This window comes from Pongo pygmaeus, chromosome 14 (assembly GCF_028885625.2).
Source record: "Pongo pygmaeus isolate AG05252 chromosome 14, NHGRI_mPonPyg2-v2.0_pri, whole genome shotgun sequence".
NCBI classification, from domain to species: domain Eukaryota; kingdom Metazoa; phylum Chordata; class Mammalia; order Primates; family Hominidae; genus Pongo; species Pongo pygmaeus.
The window spans coordinates 34,020,834-34,044,911 of record NC_072387.2 but is presented as its reverse complement, the minus strand read 5'-3'; the positions used below and the strand labels follow the sequence as shown (position 1 = coordinate 34,044,911).

The 24,078-nt window shown below is 40.4% G+C and overlaps 1 protein-coding gene across 9 annotated transcripts in view; it reads right to left on the bottom strand.

Moving 5' to 3' along the window:
• ATP8A2 (ATPase phospholipid transporting 8A2) overlaps positions 1-24,078 on the bottom strand; it is a 660,817-nt gene that overhangs the window by 456,729 nt on the left and 180,010 nt on the right. For all 9 annotated transcript variants that reach the window (XM_054446069.2, XM_054446071.2, XM_063650657.1 and 6 more), the window contains 6 exons: positions 18,429-18,506; positions 14,420-14,508; positions 13,725-13,769; positions 9,471-9,546; positions 2,652-2,757; positions 1,828-1,910 (listed from right to left, as the gene is read on the bottom strand). In XM_054446069.2, the coding sequence (XP_054302044.1) occupies positions 1,828-1,910; positions 2,652-2,757; positions 9,471-9,546; positions 13,725-13,769; positions 14,420-14,508; positions 18,429-18,506 (477 nt within the window). The remainder of the gene's footprint in view (positions 1-1,827; positions 1,911-2,651; positions 2,758-9,470; positions 9,547-13,724; positions 13,770-14,419; positions 14,509-18,428; positions 18,507-24,078) is intronic.

Genomic DNA, 24,078 nt, shown 5'->3' with positions numbered 1-24,078 from the left:
ATAATTTGAGAACTGGTGGTTTGATGAATGGTTGAATAGGATTCTTTTTATTATTGTTATTTACCAGTCCTAACTAATCAGGCAGTCTTTTGTGACCCCAGAAATATGACCTTAAAACTTTAATGAGGTAACAAAGAGGTGTCAATGCAGCATATAACACCAGGAGGACAACACCAATAGGCTCTCTAGGTTCCACATTTATCTGGCATTGTGAGTGAAGTGGAAGCGCCTGTTCTCTTCTGTCTCTCTCACTTACAATCCAAGCCCCCCAACCCCCAACCTCCATTTTTGCAATGCAGAGACATGCGGCAGCACCCACACGACTGAAAATCCTATAGTTCAGATTAAAATTCTCCTCCAACTGAAGTGGGGAAAAAGACCTCATTTTTAAAAAAGCTTCTGTACGGGAAATTCTATATTCAATCAGTACTTCATTCCACTTTTAATGATGGTACATTTCCCTAAGCTAAATTCCCTCTGTTGACTAAAATAAGCATAGTAAAAGTAAACATGACCACATGATCTCATCTCTGTACTCCATAAGAAACTGAAGATGCCAATAAATGGGTACTTTGTATAAGATAAGATATTTTATAGGTTTTGCATATAACTAAAAGAAAAATCTTACTGCAGCACTCCCAAGTCAGGAACAATATGAAGTTATTATATCATTTGGAAGTGAATTTCAAATGCATTAAAGGTCTATGGATTTAAGGATGCATCCATAAAGCTAAAAACTATAATCCCTGAGTCTTCCCCAAATGGAGGAGTAGGGAAAGGCAAGGGATGGCAGGGACTAGCCCCAGACCTTTATCATCAATCCAGACAACAATAAAACAGCCCTTCTAACTGGTCATCATGAAAAACACCACTGCCTCACCAGTCGTAAACATCATTTTCCCCTGTTGCCCATTCCAAGGGTCTGTATTTGATCTCCTATTTGATATAATTATTTTCCTATCACTAAATTTTTCCCTTCGGCCTGTAGGTAGGGAAACTCGGAAAAAATCAGAAAACATGTAAACCCCTTGACTCCAGTTGCAGGGGGGGATCCCTCATATAGATAAAAGAGATCAAAGCCGGGCACAGTGGCTCATGCCTCTAATCCCAGCACTTTGGGAGGCCAAGGCGGGTGGATCACTTGAGGTCAGGAATTTGAGACCAGCCTGACCAACATGGCAAAACCTCGTCTCTACTAAAAATACAAAAATTAGTCAGGTGTGGTGGCATGTGCCTGTAGCAGTCCCAGCTACTTGGGAGGCTGAGGCAGGAGAATTGCTTGAACCAGGAAGGCGAGGTTGCAGTGAGCCAAGATTGCACCACTGCACTCTAGCCTGGGCAACAGAGTGAGACCCTGTCTCAAAAAAAAAAAAAAAAAAAAAAAAGAGAGAGAGAGATCTTAACTCTGACTCCTCTCCCAGCTGAAGAGACTGAAGCCCAGTGAACTGTGAGGCTTCATTAAGTAAGAAGTCTTAGGCTCTAAGGCTGTAAAGAGATGTAGAACCTGCCCTCAAAGAAAAGTGGGCTGCTAAGTTATTTTCCCAATTATTATAGAACAAAGAGTAGATTTGTGAAGTTCTTTGCTACAAATAATTTCACATCAGTGTATGAAAGACATGTGGAAAAGCATCTTTAAGGGCAAAACAATACTGCAATGCAAAATAACTCGAACAAGCTAATATAATCATATTAACTCCAGTTTTTCACAGGTCTAATTTTTCACTGAAAGAGAAATTTAGCTATCATATTTACAATAGACATGCCATTTCACACGCACAATCTTCACAAAAGCAGGTGATCTGAAATGTGCACACGCATGTTACTCACCGCTTCTATGATGACTGAGAATGGTGTTCTGGCTGTGAAGACAAAGCCCAGCTTTTTAGCTCCCTTCACCAAAGCAGCTTCATCTGTCAAGTGGGAGTTGGTGAAACATTGACATATCACTGGTAATGACAGAATTCTGTTCAGCGTCACTTTTCAAGTTAACAAAATCCGCTCTACTGAAGGAGGCCTGGTGTTATCTGCACAGTAGTAAAGACTCGGGATAGAGAAGCACTTGCTTTTCCTACCACTAGGGTTCTGAAATGAGCACTCCTGTTAGATGGGAGGCTTGGATCTATGCTAATTCACCAGGACAAGAATGATTTCTATTCCTGCTATTCTCGCTTGGGATCAAGTTCTCTCCAATAAACCTAAGTAATAGTCCCATGACTCCCACCAAACATCTCCTCTGAGCAAGGCAGTATTTTAGTTGTGCTGTGGATTCCCAAGCCCCAGGAAGTGGGTAAAGAGTACCCCCATGCACAGCTTCCCCAGCAGGTGGAAAATCTATGAGGTGGGGAGGATGAGGAAGAAGCCAGCTCTGTTCTTTCTTCAGAACTCTTGTCAAGCCCAATCACCTCTGCTGGAAGATGCAACATAACCGGGGTCCTCCCTTTGCTGTTAAAAAAGGGTTATGAGAGTCAGGAGAGCCCATCCTGGGCTCTCTACGGCTTTGCACCTGTAGCCACAGCCTGGCCACAGGGTGAGGCCAACAGCAGACAGCCGAGTCTATGGGGCGGACTACACGGCAGCATCTCCAAGAATAACTGCAACACCCAGGTCTCCTGAGAAGGGGCCAGCAGGGCGCATCCGGCCAGAGCCCTCACCTGGGGAGGAGGCCTGGTAGATGATGTTATCTCCATCCTTCTCAGGAACAACCGTGTGGCACACGGCCAGAAGGGTGAGGAACTCCTGAATGCAAGGGGCTGTGGGCTGCAAACGTGAGGCGGGATTAGTGTCAGTTACAACACCTTCAGCAGGCACCAGGGCTCACACAAGCAGATCCCCGCCTAACATCCAGTCATCCTACTGCTCCCTGTAGGACAGGGTAGAGGTCCTTAATATGGACTTTAGATCCCCCTCCTACCGCTCTGATCTGGAATCCCTAAGCTGGTTCTCCCGACGCGCACTAATCCCTGGGGTTTCTCTTGGAATGCAGCTCTTGCGCTTTAGCTCAAGAGATGGGGAGAGAAAAGAGGAAAGAGCCTTCCTGTACCTCCGCACACCCTGCCTCCCCAGGAGCCTAGGCCTTGCCCACGTGCTTCCATTTGCCCACGTGCTTCCGCCTCCCTACGTGCTTGCACTTCACCACGTGCTTCCACTTGCCCCTCTGCTTCCGCCTCCCCTGTGCTTCCGCTTTACCCAGGTGCTGCTGCCTCACTCTGGCAAGATCCTCCAGAAGCGTGTGTTCTGCCTCCCTCACTGCTGTACCTCAGGCCCCATAAACAGAAGATGCTCCCATCTCCAGGCTCCCATTCCCCAACCGGACATCTGTTCTACACAGTGTCTATTCTTTAAGTTTATAATCTCTCAACACCTGTAAAGCAGTGCATCTCTCTCTCATTAATACTGAACAGCAACGAAAACCAGAATTGCCCTGGATATGTATTTAATAAAATTCTCTTATTCTCTCTGGGAAAAAAACATAATTTTTTACTGGGATTAGAGCACGTTTATAACTAGTGGGAAAATAATGCCGTCTTCCCATCTAAGAAAACAGTGTGTCTTCCTATGTATTAAAAGCTTCTAAATATTCTAAATATAAGACCTGGCATATGTCTATTAATTGTTTTATTTGCTCAAAAATTATTTCAGTGACCACTATACATGAAGTACTGTGTAAGGCATTTTATCTATTGCCTTTTATATTATGAATGGAATCTTATTTCCATTACATTTTACAGTAGTTTCTTGTTGGGATGTAAGTAGAAACATTGATTTTTGTAAGTTAACATCCAATTGTCACTGAGCTCCTACTAGTTCTCTGAATTGCAGTTGACTATCCTAGGTTTTCAATGTAGACAATTATATCACCCACAAATGAGAAGTTTTCCCTTTTCCTCCCAATATATAAACTTTCAATGTTCACCTGTCTGCATGAGCTAGCACTTCCAGAATTACATTCAAGGCAGGGGTGATAACCAAGCTTCCTTGTCTTGGGGTTATTTTAATGTCAGTGTTCTAATGCATCCCTTTTAAATAGGCAACTGGCTATAAAATTGAGATAGATTTATATCTTCATATGAAGGAAGCAGCGATGTGTTTCCTCTTTTTATGGAGTTTTCTGTTTTTTTAGTCATAAATGAATGACGACTTTCACAAGAATATTTTTAGTTTCTTCTCTGTCTTGTGAATGTGACTTAAGCAGAATTTTATGGAAGCAAATCACAACTATTCACATGGCTACTTCTTATCATGAAAAGAAAAGGCACCTTAAATTATAGCTCAGTAAAGTCATGAGCTTAAGGAATTTACACATTCCTCAAGGCCTGCATTGCAAAAATGGTAAGAAATTTTCCCCAAAAGTACTTTATGTGAGCATTTAGCTTCAATTCAAGATTGCCTTCCCCTGTACCTGAGAACTTTCCAATCCTGAACATAACCTTGTCCCATTATGAAACAACATAAAAAGTGTCTTAGATTTTACAAATAAGTAAACCTAGTAGTGAGATATTTTCTAAGAGTTATAAAGAATTGCACACACAAATAGAGCCTTCTACCTCAAATGGTAAGCCAGACAAAATCCATGAAGATTTGAAGATTTTTTTTTAATCCTAAAATAAAATTAACCTATCATTGGTTTTCTTCCTATTGCATTCTATAATAAATTAGGGAGAAGAGACAAAATTAATCTGAAACCTATGGATGCTTATATTCATGTGTGTATATGTGTGTGTGTGTGTGTGTGTGCGTGCGTGTGTGTATCTTCTTAGATGTTAAAAATTTGTATTGTGGTAAACTATACATGTAATATTTATCATTTAACCATTTGTAAGTATAAAATTCAGCGGCATTTTAAATACGTTCAACCATGCTACACAGCCGTCACCACTACCTATACACAAAACTTCATCTTCCCCAGCAGAAACTCTATACCCATTAAACAATTACTCTCCATTCTCTCTTCTATCCCCCCGTAACCTCTATTTTGTTTTCTGTATCTGTGAATTTGCCTATTGTATGTACCTCATAGAAACAGGATGATACAATATTTTTCCTTCAGTTAACAGCTTGTAATATGTACAAAATGCCATATATCTAGAAATGAATATTTTCTATTTATTCGGTGAATTTAAAATAGCAGAAAATGATACATGTCTAAAATTGTTTTGCAAGCAAAATTGCAGCTACAAATTATCCAAATCATATACATATATAAGTGATTTCTTCTTGAAGACTCAAGCTCAGAAATCTTAGGCATAATGATTCAAAAGAAGTTATATCTTCTTCCTTGGTGAACCTTTGAAAATTTATCCCACCCACTGGTTAGCAATGTAAGCAGGGGGTTGCATAAATTGTCCTCCGAAATTTCTCATAGGTTGATTCTCTAAGAGCCAAATTCCATCTTGGCTATCAGCCCACACAAAGCTTAACACAGTCCTAAAGGACCCAGAAAATTTGAAATGATGACATAGGAAAAAAGAAAATTCTGTAGCAAATGGAAGTATTCCCTTGGGAGGAAAGTAAGGGTTTTCTTGGACCAAATGCTTTAATTTTAGTCAATAGTCCTAAGACAATTTAGATGAGAATGTGGGGCATGTGCAGCCGCAAATCCTCAAATACTTCTTCCCTCTCCACAAACATATTTTGGCAAAATGAACAAGTAATCTAATAGGCCCTGTGTTTAAACTGCTTAAAAACCTCCAATGGGTACATTTAATTCAATCCCACATCTCCCCAAAGAAAAATATTGGAGCCTATTTTATGGTCTTCATTATTGTAGTGCAGCTAGATGTTAAATGTCAAAGAGTTTAGTTAACATAGTAGCTAAGATGAAGAGTACCTCAGAAGGCCTCAAGGATCCAAGAAAGCTTAAAAATGGTACACATAGGCTAGGAGGCTTTTACTAAAATTCAGAAAATAAATTCCCAAACCAATCGATCAATTCCTCATTATGCTTGTACTGAAACTATGAGTATCCAGATTATTAAAATGCCCTTGAAGTCTCTGTGTTTGGATGGTCATCACAATGTCCCCATGGCAGGGCTTCCTTTTCGCAGGGGTTGCACCTGTCCCTACTCTCAATGGCTTTCCCACTAAACTACAAAGAAATTTGGCTCAGGAGGGCAGACAATGAGGAGGAAAGGAAGGAAGAAGAAAGATCAGTAACTTATATAAACAGTGGGATTTCTTCCTAAAGTTCTTTCCACTCACCATGGCCACCAAGGAGGAGTCGGGAAAAAGCAGTGGGTAGGGGAAGGCAATGGGAGCGTTATTAGCTGTGCTCAGATTTCCATTCAAACATCAACAGAGGACAGGCTCAAGAAGAATGTAGGATGAACAGTCAAAACCCCAAAACCTCACAGGGACCCAAAACACCAGTCCCGGGCCAGCTTTGGAAAGAACACCTGTGAGAGTCAGAAATTAACTGAACCAAGCTTTGAAATCTTTCAAACACTAGGATCCCAGTAGCATGTAGGGGGTCCCCAGAGAAGCTCTTCTCCAAGTAACGATTTGCTCTGGGCCACTGGGTTTCTATGGCATCCCACCTTTATCTCAGTGCAAATACACTGCTCACATGTCAACAGTTATGGTAGCCATGACAGTCACCAAAGAGAATGGGATTCCTCTCTGTCTACACAAGCCAAAATCACCTCCTCAGGGAGTTGCACCTTACCTGTCCTGCAAAAGCATACAATGGCTTCTAAGAATTTCACATGTCTGCTTCCCCAGTGAACAGGAATCCCTTGAGTGTTTTTTATTCATCTCTTCCCCTAGTACCAAGAGCAAGGTATTTCACATAAATGAGGTCCTTAAACTGCTTGTGAAATGAGTGAATAAATAAATGAGTCTCTGACGTAAATGGGGATCCAATGGTTTGCTGCTATTCCTAGCCCATTACTGGAATTCTGTGACGTTCCATACACGGTGCTCATCTCATTTTCTTTGCTACTTTCTCCTTGTTGATCTAGGAAAGCAAACTCGTGAAACTGGACCAAGAGCAGTCTCTGGAGCTCCTATGTCACCCTGCCACTTTCTCCTTTTCCATTCACCATCCAAACTTGAACAGACATATTCAGTTGCCCACCTTTGTGGTTACCCTCAGCCTGAATACTATTTGAAAACACTTGTTTCCTCTCGAGTGCTCAAAGTACACTTGTTTCTCTGACATCTTTGATTAAAACCACCTTCCTGCAGAGACGATTCTTCAGAGGCGCCACTTTTCTGCTTGGAGAACCTTTAGCCTAGTAGCTGGATCTACCTCTAAGATCAGAATCCAAGAAAGGCTTCTGTAGCTGTCTGTGACTGAAACAGAACATAGACTCCAGCAGCATCCTCTGTGGGCTTGGACCACTTCACCAGCCTCACCAATAACTGAGTCGGAATAGCAGCATCACAGCCTGTGATCCTAGCAACAAATGGGCACTAACTGCAATAGAGAAAAGTAGGATTTCCTCATGAAAACTTAGAAAAAGTTTTAGATATATCCATCTCTTAAAATTTTGGAAATTTGGAAAGATAAAGTTTTAATTTTGCTCATGTTTGCCTAATCTTAAATCTAGAAATTTTTTCAGAAAAAAAAATTAATCATATTACATCTAATTTATACTGACTTAACTAGTTGTGAAATGCTTTGATCACTGAATAATTTTCTAAGTTGGCATTTTTCAGAGTAGCTTTTAAAATAACAGTGAATTACCCTTCTAGACATTGGCTTAGGCAAGGATTTCATGACCAAGAACCCAAAAGCAAATGCAATAAAACAAAGATAAACAGCTGGGACCTAATTAAACTAAAGAGCTTTTGCACAGCAAAAGGAACAGTCAGCAGAGTAAACAGACAACCCACAGAGTGGGAGAAAATCTTCACAATCTATACATCTGACAAAGGACTAATATCCAGAAACTACAACGAACTCAAACAAATCAGTAAGAAAAAAACAAACAATCTCATCAAAAAGTGGGCTAAGAAAATGAATAGACAATTCTTAGAAGATATACAAATAGCCAACAAACATATGACAAAATGCTCAGCATCACTGATGATCAGGGAAATGCGAATCAAAACCACAATGCAATACCACCTTACTCCTGCAAGAATGGCCATCACCAAAAAATCAAAAACAGTAGATGTTGGCATGGATGCGGTGATCAGGAAACACTTATACACTGCTGGTGGGAGTGTAAACTAGAACAGCCACTATGGAAAACGGTGCAGAGATTCTTTGCAGAACTAAAAGTAGAACTACCATTTGATCCAGCAATCCCACTACTAGGTATCTACCCAGAGGAAAAAATACTGGCACACACATGTTTATAGCAGTACAATTCACAACTGTGAATTGTGGAACCAACCCAAATGCCCATCAATCAATGAGTGGATAAAGAAACAGTAATATATACATATATAATATATACACATATACATACATATATAGAGAGAGATGATGGAATACCACGTAGCCATAAAAAGAATGAATTAACAGCATTTGTAGTGACCTGGATGAGATTGGAGACTATTATTCTAAGTGAAGTAACTCAGGAATGGAAAACCAAACATCATATGTTCTCACTGAAATGTGGGAGCTAAACTATGAGGACACAAAGGCATAAGAATGATACAATGGACTTTGGGGACTTTGGGGGAAGGGTGGGAGGGAGGCAAGGGATAAAATACTACAAGTATGGTGCAGTGTATACTGCTCAGTTGGTGGGTGCACCAAAATCTCACAAAATCTCACAAATCACCACTAAAGAACTTACTCATGTAACCAAATACCACCTGTTCCTCAATACAATTTTTCCCTTATAGAAAAATTAAAAATAAATAAATAACAAATAAAATAACAGTGAACTGATGTGATTCTACAGTTAATACTGATTTGAAGTGGTGTGATGTCATAGTTAAAAATCTAACAGACTGAGGTTTAAGGCTCATTTCTACATTTATGTGCTGGGTAACTACTCGCCAATTTAATCTTTTATCTAACTTCCTTGTCACCTCCCAGATGTGATTCAAATGTTGACTAAAGTGTTGAAAGAAATATATGTCAGTTGCCTGGCACACAGTAGAATGCAATAAATGCTACCTGTTATTATATATATCTTACTTTTGTTTCCTAAAGTATCCTAGTCAAAGGCTATGCAATTACACTTGGCCTCTTAGATTCACAACTGTGACAAAATAGTACTGCAGAAATCTTACAAAGCAACAGCAACTGGAACTGTTACAGAATTATGTGGTAAAACTCGTCTTGATCTTGGTGTGCTACTTTACAAAATCACCAAGTATTTAAATACATTAATTTACACACAGTGTTCACCACAAAGCATTTGTCTAAGATCACTTCTCAGAAGGACTCACATCATCAAGTCGAGACTTTTCCCGGGCTCTAAAACTGCAACTTGCAAAATACTACACGCATATGTAAAAGAAAGTTGCACCGTAAGCTGTTTGCTGTCTTCGAAGCAAAACAGAGCACTTACATGGCGATCCTCAATGTTCTTCAACAGCCTGGGATCATCAAAGTCACAAGAATCACTACAGGGAGGAGGCATCCGACTGTAAGAGAGAACAGAGAAAATTTATTCAATTCAAAGGTTTCTGTTAAGCTAACCCAAACCTGGAAAGAATCTGCCTTCAAGAAGAACCATACCTAAAGTCCTGCAGGGATTCACATTAAAGTTTTAAAGACTTGGAATTCTGTATTATTATTTCAAACCTCAAAACAATTAATCCTGAAGTTTACTATAAATAAAATACTTTATGAGTTATTGTAAAGAACAACAGTTACAAGGAACAATAGTTACAAGGAGAAGAAACAGAAGCCGGGGATCAAGACTATGACTGTCATTTCAGTTGGCCCCTGAGTCACTTCTACCAGAGAAAACTTCCAAGAGTGTCTGCTCACAGCAAATAAAACAAGAGCAAATATTGCACTGTACACATGCAATCATTTATGGCCAGAGCTCATATGTAGGAGAGGAAAGACAACAAATAATTACAAGAAAGGAAACAATATGATGGCTGTGAGCTATCACACTGAAGAAAATGTGAAGAATCAACTATATATTCATTTATCTCCACTCCCTCCTGAAATTTTTTTTTTTTTTTGAGATGAAATTTCACCCTTGTTGCCCAGGCTGAAGTGCAATGGTGTGATCTCGGCTCACTGCAACCTCCGCCTCGCACGTTCAAGCAATTCTCCTGCCTCAGCCTCCCAAGTAGCTGGGATTACAGATGGCCACCACCACACCTGGCTAATTTTGTATTTTTAGTAGAGACAGGGTTTTGCCATGTCGGTCAGGCTGGTCTCAAACTCCTGACCTCAGGTGATCCACCTGCCTCGGCCTCCCAAAGTGCTGGGATTACAGGCGTGAGCCACCGCACCTGGCCTCCTCCTGAAACTTCAACATTGTCAAGACAAAGACAATGAAAAAAGACATGACAGCAGAGTGTATGTCAGTCTTAACTTGAAATACATATCAGCACAGAAAACAGTAACCAACAGCTTGCAAGGGGGAGCACCTAAAATGCAAGCTGATGCTCTCAATAGAGTGCTGGGAAGGTGGAACAAATGGCAGCACAAGGTACCTGTGAGGTACAGGGAAGGAGGAAGACAGCACAGCTTCCACATCCACTTGAGGAACACTCAGCCTTCAAGAATCCTCACATCCCATGCAGCCAGACAACTGAATCTTCCACAGCCAGAAAAAAAAAATGCTTCTCTTTTACAGAAATTAAACCAGAGTAGTCCTGAGCCCAGGCACACTGGGCACACAGGCACACATGTGGATAGGCTACGGCATCCTCCCAAAACAGGGTTTTAAGTGACATTCTGTATATGCTGAAAGGTACAATCACTGGCCCACTGCCTCCACACAGCTTCCAAAAGAGTTGGACCAAATTTATAGCCCTTGGCAGGAAACTAGAAAGTTCTTTTTATGAAAAGAAAGCTGAACAGCTGACAACGACCCACGGACACTGACATCTAGGGATCCCTTAATACAATAGTGGGTACTGGCTGACCATTCTCCAGGCAGGCAATCAGTCATCAACCACAGTGGCCCCACTCCACACACAGCCCTAGCAGTCAGGTTTCTTGTGTATAAGCTTTAAAACACGTGCAGACAGACAGCATCACCATTTATAAGGGAAACAGAAATCAAAACTACGATAAGGTAACACTTCATACCCGTTAGGATGGCTATTATAAAACAAACAAAACCTGAAAAATCGCAAGTGTTGGCAAGGACATGGAGAAAGTGAAACCCTTGTGCATTGCTGGCAGGACTGTCAAATGGTGGCTCTGCTATGGAAAATAGCAGGGTTTTTCCTCAAAAAGTCAAACACAGAATTACCATACGACCCAGTAATTCCATATTTAGGAATATACCCCCAAGAATGGAAAGCGGGGAACTGAAACAGATACCTGTATGTCGATGCTCACAGTAGCCAAAAGGTGGAAGCAACACAAATGCCCATGAACGGATGATGGGATAAACAAAATGTGGCAAATACATGCAATCGCATATTACTCAGCCTTCCAAAGGGAGAAGATTCTGACACATTCTACAACACGGATGAACCCTGAAGACATGCTAAGGGAAATACGCCAAACACAAAAACAGAAATACTGTACAATTTCACTTGCATGAGGTACCTAGAACAGGCAAAATCATAGAGACAGAAAACAGAATGGTGGTTACTAGGGTCTGGAGGCAGGCAGCAATGAAGAATTTTTGTTTAATAGATAGGGTTTCAGATGAAAAAGTTCTAGAAATGAATGGTGCGGATGGCTGCAAAACATTATGAATCTATTTAGTGCAACTGAATTGTACATTTAAAAGAGTCAAATGATAAATATTATGTTACACGTATTTTACACAAAAGGAAATGAAAATATACGAGCACACAGCTAATGATCACCAGGTTTTTGAAGAAAGCCTATAGAAAATAAATCAAAACACCAGGGGTGGGCGGTAGGGAGGGTGGGAGAGGACAGCAGAGAAAACACAGAATGCAAAAGCAAAGTTAGGGGAATGCTTTCAAAAACTGAAAGTGAGATCATACAGAAAACTCATGACAAAGGATAGAAGATCAAGGTGAAAAAAAATACCAGGAAGTAAAACAAAAAAATCTATGGAAAATGAGACAGAACGATAACAAAATTGGAGGATCAACCCAAGAGATTCAATATCTGACTATCAAGAGATGCAGAGGGAACAGGGAAGCTGGAGAGGAGGAAAACTATCACAGAAATAATACAAAGACACTTCTGAGAATCAAGAAGAGGAAATTCAGAGACAGAAATGGCCCACTGGTGGTCCACTGAATGTCCAAAATAATGGAAAAAATTCACTTTGGGAGGCTAAGACAGGCAGATCATGAGGTCAGGAGATCAAGACCACTCTGGCTAAAACGGTGAAACCCCGCTCTACTAAAAATACAAAAAATTAGCTGGGCATGGTGGCGGGCGCCTGTAGTCCCAGCTACTCGGGAGGCTGAGGCAGGAGAGTGGCATGAACCCGGGAGGCAGAGCTTGCAGTGAGCCAAGATGACGCCACTGCACTCCAGCCTGGGCAACAGAGCGAGACTCCGTCTCAAAACAAAAAAAAGAAAAAATTTAAAAACCTGCCCGAAGTTTCATGGTTGAAATGGCATGTGCTTAAGGAGGTACAGAAAATCTGAAATGCTTCCAAAGGGGGTGGAGCAAGAGTACGAGATAAACTCTCACCTTCCATGGTAAAAAGTCAAACAATGTCTAAATGTTTTTCATTTCTTTGTCTTTTTTTTTTACTTTTTTTGAGACAGAGTCTCACTCTGTCACTCAGGCTGGAATGCAGTGGCGCCATCTCGGCTCACTGCAACCTCTGCCCCCTGGGTTCAACTGATTCTCCTGCCTCAGCCTCCCGAGTAGCTGAGGTTACAGGTGCCCGCCACCACACCCAGCTAATTTTTGTATTTTTAGTAGAGACAGGGTTTCACCATGTTGGCCAGGCTGGTCTCGAACTCCTGACCTCCAGTGATCTGCCTGCCTTGGCCTCCCAAAGTGCTGGGATTTCAAGTGTGAGCCACCACACCTGGCCTAAATGTTTTTAATTTAAAAACTAATATAAACATTATTTTGAAATATAAAAATAAAATTTTTTAAAAAAGCAAAAGCGCTGAGGTTGGCTGCCTCCAGGGAATAGGGAGTGAGTGGGAAACACTGAACCAAGGGCAGTCAATTTTTTTGTTAAAAGTCCTATAGTATCTCTGGACTTTTAAAGCCATGTTCATCCTTGTTTTATCTGGTTTTCTTTCAAAACAACATATATGCAACTTTTATTTACATACAAAAATAGGCAGGTGAGAAATGCTAATAAAATTACTCCAGGGCGAGCCTGGTTTCTCACACCTGTAATCCCAGCACATTGGGAAGACACAGCGGGAGGATAGCTTGAGGCCAGGAGTTTGAGACCAGCCTGGGCAACATAGTGAGACCTCATCTCTACAAAAAATTACAAAATTAGTCAGGCATGGTGGTGCATGCCTGTAGTTTTAGTTACTCAGAAGGCTGAGGCAGGAGGATCACTTGAATCCAGGAGTTCATGACTACAGTGAGCTATGACTGTATCACTGCACTCCATCCTGTGCAATAGAGTGAGGCTGTCTCTAAAAATGTAAATAAATAATAATAAATAATTATTCCAAAAGCTTTTCCACTAAAGTGTCAAGAAGTGCTAGAATCTACTTACCAAAAGTCATCTGAAGATGGCTCTCTTGCCAATTCTGGGAAGTGACTGCCAGAGAAACGGAAAACAGAGTGGTCACAAAACTGCGATCAAAGACAGACATTCTGATCAAAACGATCTAATTCTTAGATTAGATATACAAACTTACAGATTCTCAGAGACTTCTTACCAAGTTAATATTTGCAGAAATAAACCACTTTTTTTGTTGCTGTTTTTTTTTTTTTTTTTGAGACAGAGTCTCACTCTGTCACCCAGGCTGGAGTGCAGTGGCGCAATTCCGGCTCACTGCAACCTCTGCCTCCCAAGTTCAAGCGATTCTCCTGCCTCAGCCTCCTGAGTAGCTGGGATTACAGGCACATGCCACAATGCCCAGCTAATTTTGTATTTTTAGTAGTGACAGGGTTTCATCATGTTAGCCAGGCTGATCTCGAACTCCCAACCTCAGGCAATCCATCTGCCTTGGCCTCCCAAAGTGCTGGGATTACAGGTGTGAGCCACTGCGCCCGGTCAGAAATAAACCATGTTTTAACTGTTCACAGTTTAATTTGGGATCCATTCAGTTATAAACACATTCCATAGTAACTACTTTATCCTTTCAAAACATCAGAAAGTCAAGATATTTGACTAAGTAGCTAAAAATAAACTTATTTTCTTGAAAGAATACAAGTAAATTTTCAGTAAATGATAAACACACTGACCCATAGGTTACTCCGGCAATGCTGCACTTCTTAAAGTTCATGATATTGCATGTAAGCGTTCCAGTCTTGTCAGAAAAGAGATATTTCACCTAAATCAAAGAATAAAAGAAATATACATCAGGAAGTATTGAGATGCAAAGATCAACAAATGAAGTCTTTCCTTCTGTATTTTTCAAAACCTGTATGAAACGGGTAGATTTCCCTAAAGCAAGCAAATTAGTAACAAAAAATATATGAATACTTTAATGTTTAGACCACTTACAAACCTTCTTCCGTAACTAATTATATAATCAAAGTGTACCGAAATATGCAGAGGGAGCTGCAATAAGAGCTCTGACTGAATGATGTGCTACTGAATGATATGCACCATCATTCTACACTTAACATTTGAGAAATTATGTCATGGATTAGTGAGGGAGAGTAATTAACAGAATTGCCTCCAAAGGAAACTCCAGTTTTTCAGTGGTCTTCCAAAAAGGCGTCAGGACTTGCTGAGTGCTAGATACCTTCCAGAGATCCCAGAGAACTGGTCTAGGGAAGCAGTATTTTACTGTTGTATAGAAGAGGGACTGATTACGTGAATTGCTTACTCAGTAATTTTTCATTATGATGCAATATAAACAAATACACTGGGAAGCTTTTTGAAAACAATCAAAGGGACTTCAAGTTATTAAAGCTCCTAAAGAAGTCAAATACTACATCTAAATATAATATTAGTACCCTAGGGGTAATTTATACTTTAAACAATTTTTTACATGCAGTAAGTCTAGGGGTATGGAAAATTTAGTAGAATCTGCCTTTAAGTAAGCAGGGATTCTTTCTGCATTTTTAAGAAAAGTAAAATATCATATAAAAAAAAACTAAAGGCCAGGGTCAGTGGCTCACACCTGTAATCCCAGCACTTTGGAAGGCCAAAGCGGGTGGATCACCTGAGGTCGGGAGTTTGAGACCAGCCTGGCCAACGTGGCAAAACATCATCTCTACTAAAAATACAAAAGAAATTAGCCAGGCATGGTGGCAGGTGCCTGCAATCCCAGCTACTCAGGAGGCTGAGGCAGAAGAATCACTTGAACCCGGGAGGCAGAGGTTGCAGTGAGCCGAGATCGTGCCATTGCAATCCAGCCTGGGTGACAAGAGCAAAATTTCGTCTCAAAAAAAATTTTTTTAATGAACATTTTATAATAAGGGCTTATTAAGATTTGCTATCACTTTGCCTACTAAATTTTAACTTATCCTTAAAGTTCCAACTCAAAATTTCTTCCCCATGCAAACTTTCCCCATATCCTCAATTAGGATGAACTATTGAAGCATCCATGGGTACTTCTTGAACACTTTCAATCCTTTAATTATTCAGGTCCAGTTCAATGACACCTGCAAACAATTATATACTGCACACTGTGCTAAACTAACAAAGGCAACCAAAGACCTGTATAGGGCACACCCACACCCTCACAAAGTCTCCAGAGAGAAATGGACACTACATCACTCATACCCCTTATTTTACTGTATTTATGTTTGGAAGACTGTTGTGGGAACATAGAAGACAGACTAACCAAGCCCGGAAAACTGGAGAAGAGTTCAAAGAGGAGGCAAATTTAGCCTGATATGCACCAAGAACTCACTGATTCTTACAGGAGAAGGATTTTACCAACAGATAAAGGAAATGACAAAGCCATTCTAGAATGAGAGAACATAAGCAAAAAAAAAAAAAAAATGAGGATTGACAGCACAAGGTCCAAGGCCTGCTCTGGGTGCTGTATCCAGCCCTTCGTGACCAGAGCTCCAAAGGCAGCGGGAGGATTTGTGCTCTGTGCCAAGGACATTCTCTGTAATAACAATCCATCCTGTTATACTAAGAATTTACAGCACTTACATGAATATACACAATTTAAGGAAAGATAAAGACAAAAATTAACTCTAAGTAGGTTTGGAAAATTATATCAAAGAAACACAATCACTTGCTTTTTTTTGTCTACAAAGGTCTATTTTAGTCTGCAAATTTGAGCTTCAGTTTTCTGGCAATAAACTCAAAAATGATACACAAACCATCACAGAATTCACTCTATCCTCAAGGAAAGATAAACAAAGAAAGCAAGCCTACCTCCATAAGGGAGTTTTTCTAACCCACAGATCAATGAGCCATGTCGCCTGCATTTTCACAGAGGGACAATGAGGAGCAGGGGAGATGCAACATGGTAACGTGCCTTCACCAGGCAGGGAAGCTTGGGAAGACCAGATCTCGACAGACAACCCGAAGTCCCCAGTCTGACACTGAATAACCAGGTGTCATTCGGTAAGTTACTCCTTTCCTTCTCTATAAAATGAAGGTACAGCACCCTCCCCTTAGGGTTCCTGGTGGGTTTGAATAGGGTGTATGAAATGAAATCAAAATCTTTAATGGCAAAAGGCATTCAAAAGAGGTTAGCCCTCAAAAATCAACAAGTAGGACCTGATTAAACTAAAGAGCTTCTGGACAACAAAAGAAACTACCAACAGAGTAAACAGATAACCTACAGAATGGGAGAAAATATTTGCAAATTATACATCCGACAAAGGTCTAATATCCAGAATCTATAAGCAACTTAAACAATTGAACAAGCAAAAACCAAACAACCCCATTAAAAAAATGAGCAAAGGACATGAACAGACATTCTCCAAAGAAACATGCAAGCAGCCAAAAAACATATGAAACAACGCTCCACATCACTGATCATCACAGGAGTGCAAATCAAAACCACAATGAGGCACCATCTCACACCAGTCAGAACGGTTATCATGAAAAAGTCAAAAAGCAACAGATGCTGGCAATGCTGCACAGAACAGGGAACACTTATCCACTATTGGTGGGAGTATAAATTAGTTCAGCCACTGTGGAAAGCAGTATAAAGATTTCTCAAAGAACTTAATACAGAACTACCATTTGACCTAGCAATCCCATTACTGGGTATACATCCAAAAGAACACAAATGGTTCTAACAAAAAGACACATGCAGCATGTTTATCACAGCTCTATTCACAATAGCAAAGACATGGACTCAACCTAGATGCCCATCAACAGTGGATTGGATAAAGAAAATGTGGTACATATACACCATGGAATACACAACCAGAAAAAAAATGAAATCATGTTCTTTGCAGCAACATGCATGGAGCTGGAGGCCATTATCTTAAGAGAATTAATGCAAGAACAGGAAGCCAAATACCGCATGTTCTCACTTATTAAGTGGGAGCTAAACATTGCATACTCAAGGACATAAATATGGGAACAAGAGACACTGGGGACTATTAGATGGGGTTGGGGAAAAGCGTTGAAAAACTGTTGGGTACTATGCTCAGGTACATGAGTGATGGGATCATTCATACTCCAAACCTCAGCATCACATAATATACCCACATAACAGACCTGCACATGTACCCCCTGAATCTCAAATAAAAGTTGAAAAAATAATTAAATTAAACAAAACATTTAAAAAGAGGTTATTCCTTATAGGAATGTCAATATCAGACACAGACATAATGCAAAGCCCAACTTAGTAAAGGCCAAGAGGAGTTCAGGGGTAAAGGTGGAAAAGATACTGTTCCCTAGAGTATTCTATAGACAAAATTCGGAACATGCGAGAAACGCATGTCCTTTAAATTGGCCCCCACACGTTTTGTAGGGTTACTCAATATCTAAGTATCTTAGCCATCGTTTTCCCTGTCATTTGCTTCTGATAATACTTTTTTAAGGTCCCAAATGATGTTGCACTGTATTTTTTATATTACTTCTTTTTTTTTTTTCAGGTTACTTCTGGGTGATACGACATAGCTGTGTCTCAAAAAGCAAGACAAAACTGAGCAACGCTTATATTTACTGGCACATTCAAAAGTATTATATAGCTCTTCAGATGTTCTAGCCATGTTCATGGAGAAGTATTTTTGCAAAATCTTTCCATGGTTCTTCTGCTAACACTCATGTTCCCTCATGCTCATGTCACCATTCCCAAAGTTCCCAAAGAGGCTTTTTCACCTGCCCAAGCTCTTCATTAAGGTTTGATGTCCTGGCCATGGCAGGAGTGTCATTTCCTATGTAATACATATCTGTGTCCTGAGAGAGAGAAAACAAGAGACAGGATTTCAGAAAATATATACCATTAATCCTTCATTCAGATTAACACAGAAAAGAAGCTAAGAATGGGTAATTTAAAACCCTTTTATTTTAATAGAAATGCTAATTTTGGCTGGGTGCAGTGGCTCACACCTGTAATCCCACCACTTTGGGAGGCCGAGGAGGGCGGATCACGAGGTCGGGAGATCGAGACCATATTGGCTAACATGGTGAAACCCGTCTCTACTAAAAAAATACAAAAAAATCAGCCAGGCATGGTGGTGGGTGCCCGTAGTCCCAGCTACTTGGGAGGCTGAGACAGGAGAATGGCGTGAACCTGGGGGGCGGAGCTTGCAGTGAGCTGAGATAGCACCACTGCACTCCAGCCTGGGCGACAGAGCGAGACTGTCTCAAAAAGAAAAGAAAAGAAAAGAAATGCTAATTTTAAATTTTGGGTGAAAAACAGTGGCAACTAGGATAGAGAAGCCCAGTGATTTGAGGGGAAGCATAGAATTAACATACAGAAAATTGGCTGGGCACAGTGGCTCACGCCTGTAATCCCAGCATTTTGGGAGGCCGAGGTGGGCAGATCACTTGAAGTCAGGAGTTCGAGACCAGCTTGGCCAACATGGTGAAACCCTGTTTTTACTCAAAATACAGAAATTAGCCAGCCATGGTGGTGCATATCTGTAATCCCAGCTACTCAGGGAGGCTGACACATGAGAATCGCTTGAACCCAAGAGACGGAGGTTGCAGTGAGCTGAGATCACACCACTTCACTCCAGCCTGGGTGACAGCACAAGACTTCATCTCAAAAAAGAAATATATATATACACACACATATGCACACACATATATATATACATACACACACATGATTTATATTCATATATATATGATTTGATTTCAAGATAATCATTTCACAACCTAGACTAACTCACGATTCTGACCTTGCTGACGGGATTGCTGTGAAGATCAAATAAAAACGCACATCAAAGTGCCTGGTCTACAAATACTGGCTGCTGAAGTCCACCGCTTAAGAGCCATGGCAGTCCTTCAAAAATCTTATCTCCACCCTTACAATCAAATCCAAGTTGACTATCACAATGAATTTTCATATGCGAGTGACCACTATAGTAAACACACCCAAGAGGCCTTTTCTTCAGCCCTAATTAGATGTTAAAAGCGTGAATAGAAGGTGCAGCCAGATGACAGGCACTGGCTCAGCATTCTACCCCATTCTCTGACCAATCCTCACAACAACCCCTTGAATAGGTACCACTGCCCTTCCATTCCCCAAAAACACCCTCACTGGTGATCCCTGGCCAGTTCTTTGTATGGCCAGTTTAAGCCCCTGGACCTAACGGTAAATGAATATAGTTCTTCTTTTTTTTTTTTCTTTTTCTTTTTTTTTTATTTTTATTATTATTTTTTATTATTATACTTTAGGTTTTATGGTACATGTGCGCAATGTGCAGGTAAGTTACATATGTATACATGTGCCATGCTGGTGTGCTGCACCCACTAACTCGTCATCTAGCATTAGGTATATCTCCCAATGCTATCCCTCCCCCCTCCCCCCACCCCATAACAGTCCCCGAAGTGTGATGTTCCCCTTCCTGTGTCCATGTGTTCTCATTGTTCAATTCCCACCTATGAGTGAGAATATGTGGTGTTTGGTTTTTTGTTCTTGCGATAGTTTACTGAGAATGATGCTTTCCAATTTCATCCATGTCCCTACAAAGGACATGAACTCATCATTTTTGATGGCTGCATAGTATTCCATGGTGTATATGTGCCACATTTTCTTAATCCAGTCTATCATTGTTGGACATTTGGGTTGGTTCCAAGTCTTTGCTATTGTGAATAATGCCGCAATAAACATACGTGTGCATGCGTCTTTATAGCAGCATGATTTATAGTCCTTTGGGTATATACCCAGCAATGGGATGGCTGGGTCGAATGGAATTTCTAGTTCCAGATCCCTGAGGAATCGCCACACTGACTTCCACAAGGGTTGAACTAGTTTACAGTCCCACCAACAGTGTAAAAGTGTTCCTATTTCTCCACATCCTCTCCAGCACCTGTTGTTTCCTGACTTTTTAATGATTGCCATTCTAACTGGTGTGAGATGGTATCTCATTGTGGTTTTGGTCTGCATTTCTCTGATGGCCAGTGATGGTGAGCATTTTTTCATGTGTTTTTTGGCTGCATAAATGTCTTCTTTTGAGAAGTGGCTGTTCATGTCCTTCACCCACTTTTTGATGGGGTTGTTTGTTTTTTTCTTGTAAATTTGTTGGAGTTCATTGTAGATTCTGGATATTAGCCCTTTGTCAGATGAGTAGGTTGCGAAAATTTTCTCCCATTTTGTAGGTTGCCTGTTCACTCTGATGGTAGTTTCCTTTGCTGTGCAGAGGCTCTTTAATTAGATCCCATTTGTCAATTTTGGCTTTTGTTGCCATTGCTTTTGGTGTTTTAGACATGAAGTCCTTGCCCATGCCTATGTCCTGAATGGTAATGCCTAGGTTTTCTTCTAGGGTTTTTATGGTTTTAGGTCTAACATTTAAGTCTTTAATCCATCTTGAATTGATTTTTGTATGAGGTGTAAGGAAGGGATCCAGTTTCAGCTTTCTCCATATGGCTAGCCAGTTTTCCCAGCACCATTTATTAAATAGGGAATCCTTTCCCTATTTCTTGTTTTTCTCAGGTTTGTCAAAGATCAGATAGTTGTAGACATGTGGCATTATTTCTGATGGCTCTGTTCTGTTCCATTGATCTATATCTCTGTTTTGGTACCAGTACCATGCTGTTTTGGTTACTGTAGCCTTGCAGTATAGTTTGAAGTCAGGTAGTGTGATGCCTCCAGCTTTGTTCTTTTCGCTTAGGATTGACTTGGCGATGCGGGCTCTTTTTTGGTTCCATATGAACTTTAAAGTAGTTTTTTCCAATTCTGTGAAGAAAGTCATTGGTAGCTTGATGGGGATGGCATTGAATCTGTAAATTACCTTGGGAAGGATGGCCATTTTCACGATATTGATTCTTCCTACCCATGAGCATGGAATGTTCTTCCATTTGTTTGTATCCTCTTTTATTGTATTGAGCAGTGGTTTGTAGTTCTCCTTGAAGAGGTCCTTCACATCCCTTGTAAGTTGGATTCCTAGGTATTTTATTCTCTTTGAAGCAATTGTGAATGGGAGTTCACTCACGATTTGGCTCTCTGTTTGTCTGTTATTGATGTATAAGAATGCTTGTGATTTTTGTACATTGGTTTTGTATCCTGAGACTTTGCTGAAGTTGCTTATCAGCTTAAGGAGATTTTGGGCTGAGACAATGGGGTTTTCTAGATATACAATCATGTCATCTGCAAACAGGGACAATTTGACTTCCTTTTTTCCTAATTGAATACCCTTGATTTCCTTCTCCTGCCTGATTGCCCTGGCCAGAACTTCCAACACTATGTTGAATAGGAGTGGTGAGAGAGGGCATCCCTGTCTTGTGCCAGTTTTCAAAGGGAATGCTTCCAGTTTTTGCCCATTCAGTATGATATTGGCTGTGGGTTTGTCATAGATAGCTCTTATTATTTTGAGATACGTCCCATCAATACCTAATTTATTGAGAGTTTTTAGCATGAAGCGTTGTTGAATTTTGTCAAAGGCCTTTTCTGTATCTATTGAGATAATCATGTGGTTTTTCTCTTTGGTTCTGTTTATATGCTGGATTACATTGATTGATTTGCGTATATTGAACCAGCCTTGCATCCCAGGGATGAAGCCCACTTGATCATGGTGGATAAGCTTTTTCATGTGCTCCTGGATTCTGTTTGCCAGTATTTTATTGAGGATTTTTGCATCAATGTTCATCAAGGATATTGGTCTAAAATTCTCTTTTTTTGTTGTGTCTCTGCCAGGCTTTGGTATCAGGATGATGCTGGCCTCATAAAATGAGTTAGGGAGGATTCCCTCTTTTTCTATTGATTGGAATAGTCTCAGAAGGAAAGGTACCAGTTCCTCCTTGCACCCCTGGTAGAATTCGGCTGTGAACCCATCTGGTCCTGGACTTTTTTTGGTTGGTAAGCTACTGATTATTGCCACAATTTCAGCTCCTGTTATTGGTCTATTCAGAGATTCAACTTCTTCCTGGTTTAGTCTTGGGAGGGTGTATGTGTTGAGGAATTTATCCATTTCTTCTAGATTTTCTAGTTTATTTGCATAGAGGTGTTTGTAATATTCTCTGATGGTAGTTTGTATTTCTGTGGGATCAGTGGTGATATCCCCTTTATCATTCTTTATTGCATCTATTTGATTCTTCTCTCTTTTTTTCTTTATTAATCTTGCTAGCGGTCTATCAATTTTGTTGATCCTTTCAAAAAGCCAGCGCCTGGATTCATTAATTTTTTGAAGGGTTTTTTGTGTCTCTATTTCCTTCAGTTCTGCTCTGATTTTAGTTATTTCTTGCCTTCTGCTAGCTTTTGAATGTGTTTGCTCTTGCTTTTCTAGTTATTTTAATTGTGATGTTAGGGTGTCAATTTTGGATCTTTCCTGCTTTCTCTTGTGGGCATTTAGTGCTATAAATTTCCCTCTACACACTGCTTTGAATGCATCCCAGAGATTCTGGTATGTTGTGTCTTGGTTCTCGTTGGTTTCAAAGAACATCTTTATTTCTGCCTTCATTTCGTTATGTACCCAGTAGTCATTCAGGAGCAGGTTGTTCAGTTTCCATGTAATTGAGCGGTTTTGAGTGAGATTCTTAATCCTGAGTTCTAGCTTGATTGCACTGTGATCTGAGAGATAGTTTCTTATAATTTCTGTTCTTTTACATTTACTGAGGAGAGCTTTACTTCCAAGTATGTGGTCAATTTTGGAATAGGTGTGGTGTGGTGCTGAAAAAAATGTATATTCTGTTGATTTGGGGTGGAGAGTTCTGTAGATGTCTATTAGGTCCGCTTGGTGCAGAGCTGAGTTCAATTCCTGGGTATCCTTGTTGACTTTCTGTCTCGTTGATCTGTCTAATGTTGACAGTGGGGTGTTAAAGTCTCCCATTATTAATGTGTGGGAGTCTAAGTCTCTTTGTAGGTCACTCAGGACTTGCTTTATGAATCTGGGTGCTCCTGTATTGGGTGCATATATATTTAGGATAGTTAGCTCTTCTTGTTGAATTAATACCTTTACCATTATGTAATGGCCTTCTTTGTCTCTTTTGATCTTTGTTGGTTTAAAGTCTGTTTTATCAGAGACTAGGATTGCAACCCCTGCCTTTTTTTGTTTTCCATTTTCTTGGTAGATCTTCCTCCATCCTTTTATTTTGAGCCTATGTGTGTCTCTGCACGTGCGATGGGTTTCCTGAATACAGCACACTGATGGGTCTTGAGTCTTTATCCAATTTGCCAGTCTGTGTCTTTTAATTGGAGCATTTAGTCCATTTACATTTAAAGTTAATATTGTTATGTGTGAATTTGATCCTGTCATTATGATGTTAGCTGGTTATTTTGCTCGTTAGTTGATGCAGTCTCTTCCTAGTCTCGATGGGCTTTACATTTTGGCATGATTTTGCAGTGGCTGGTACCGGTTGTGCC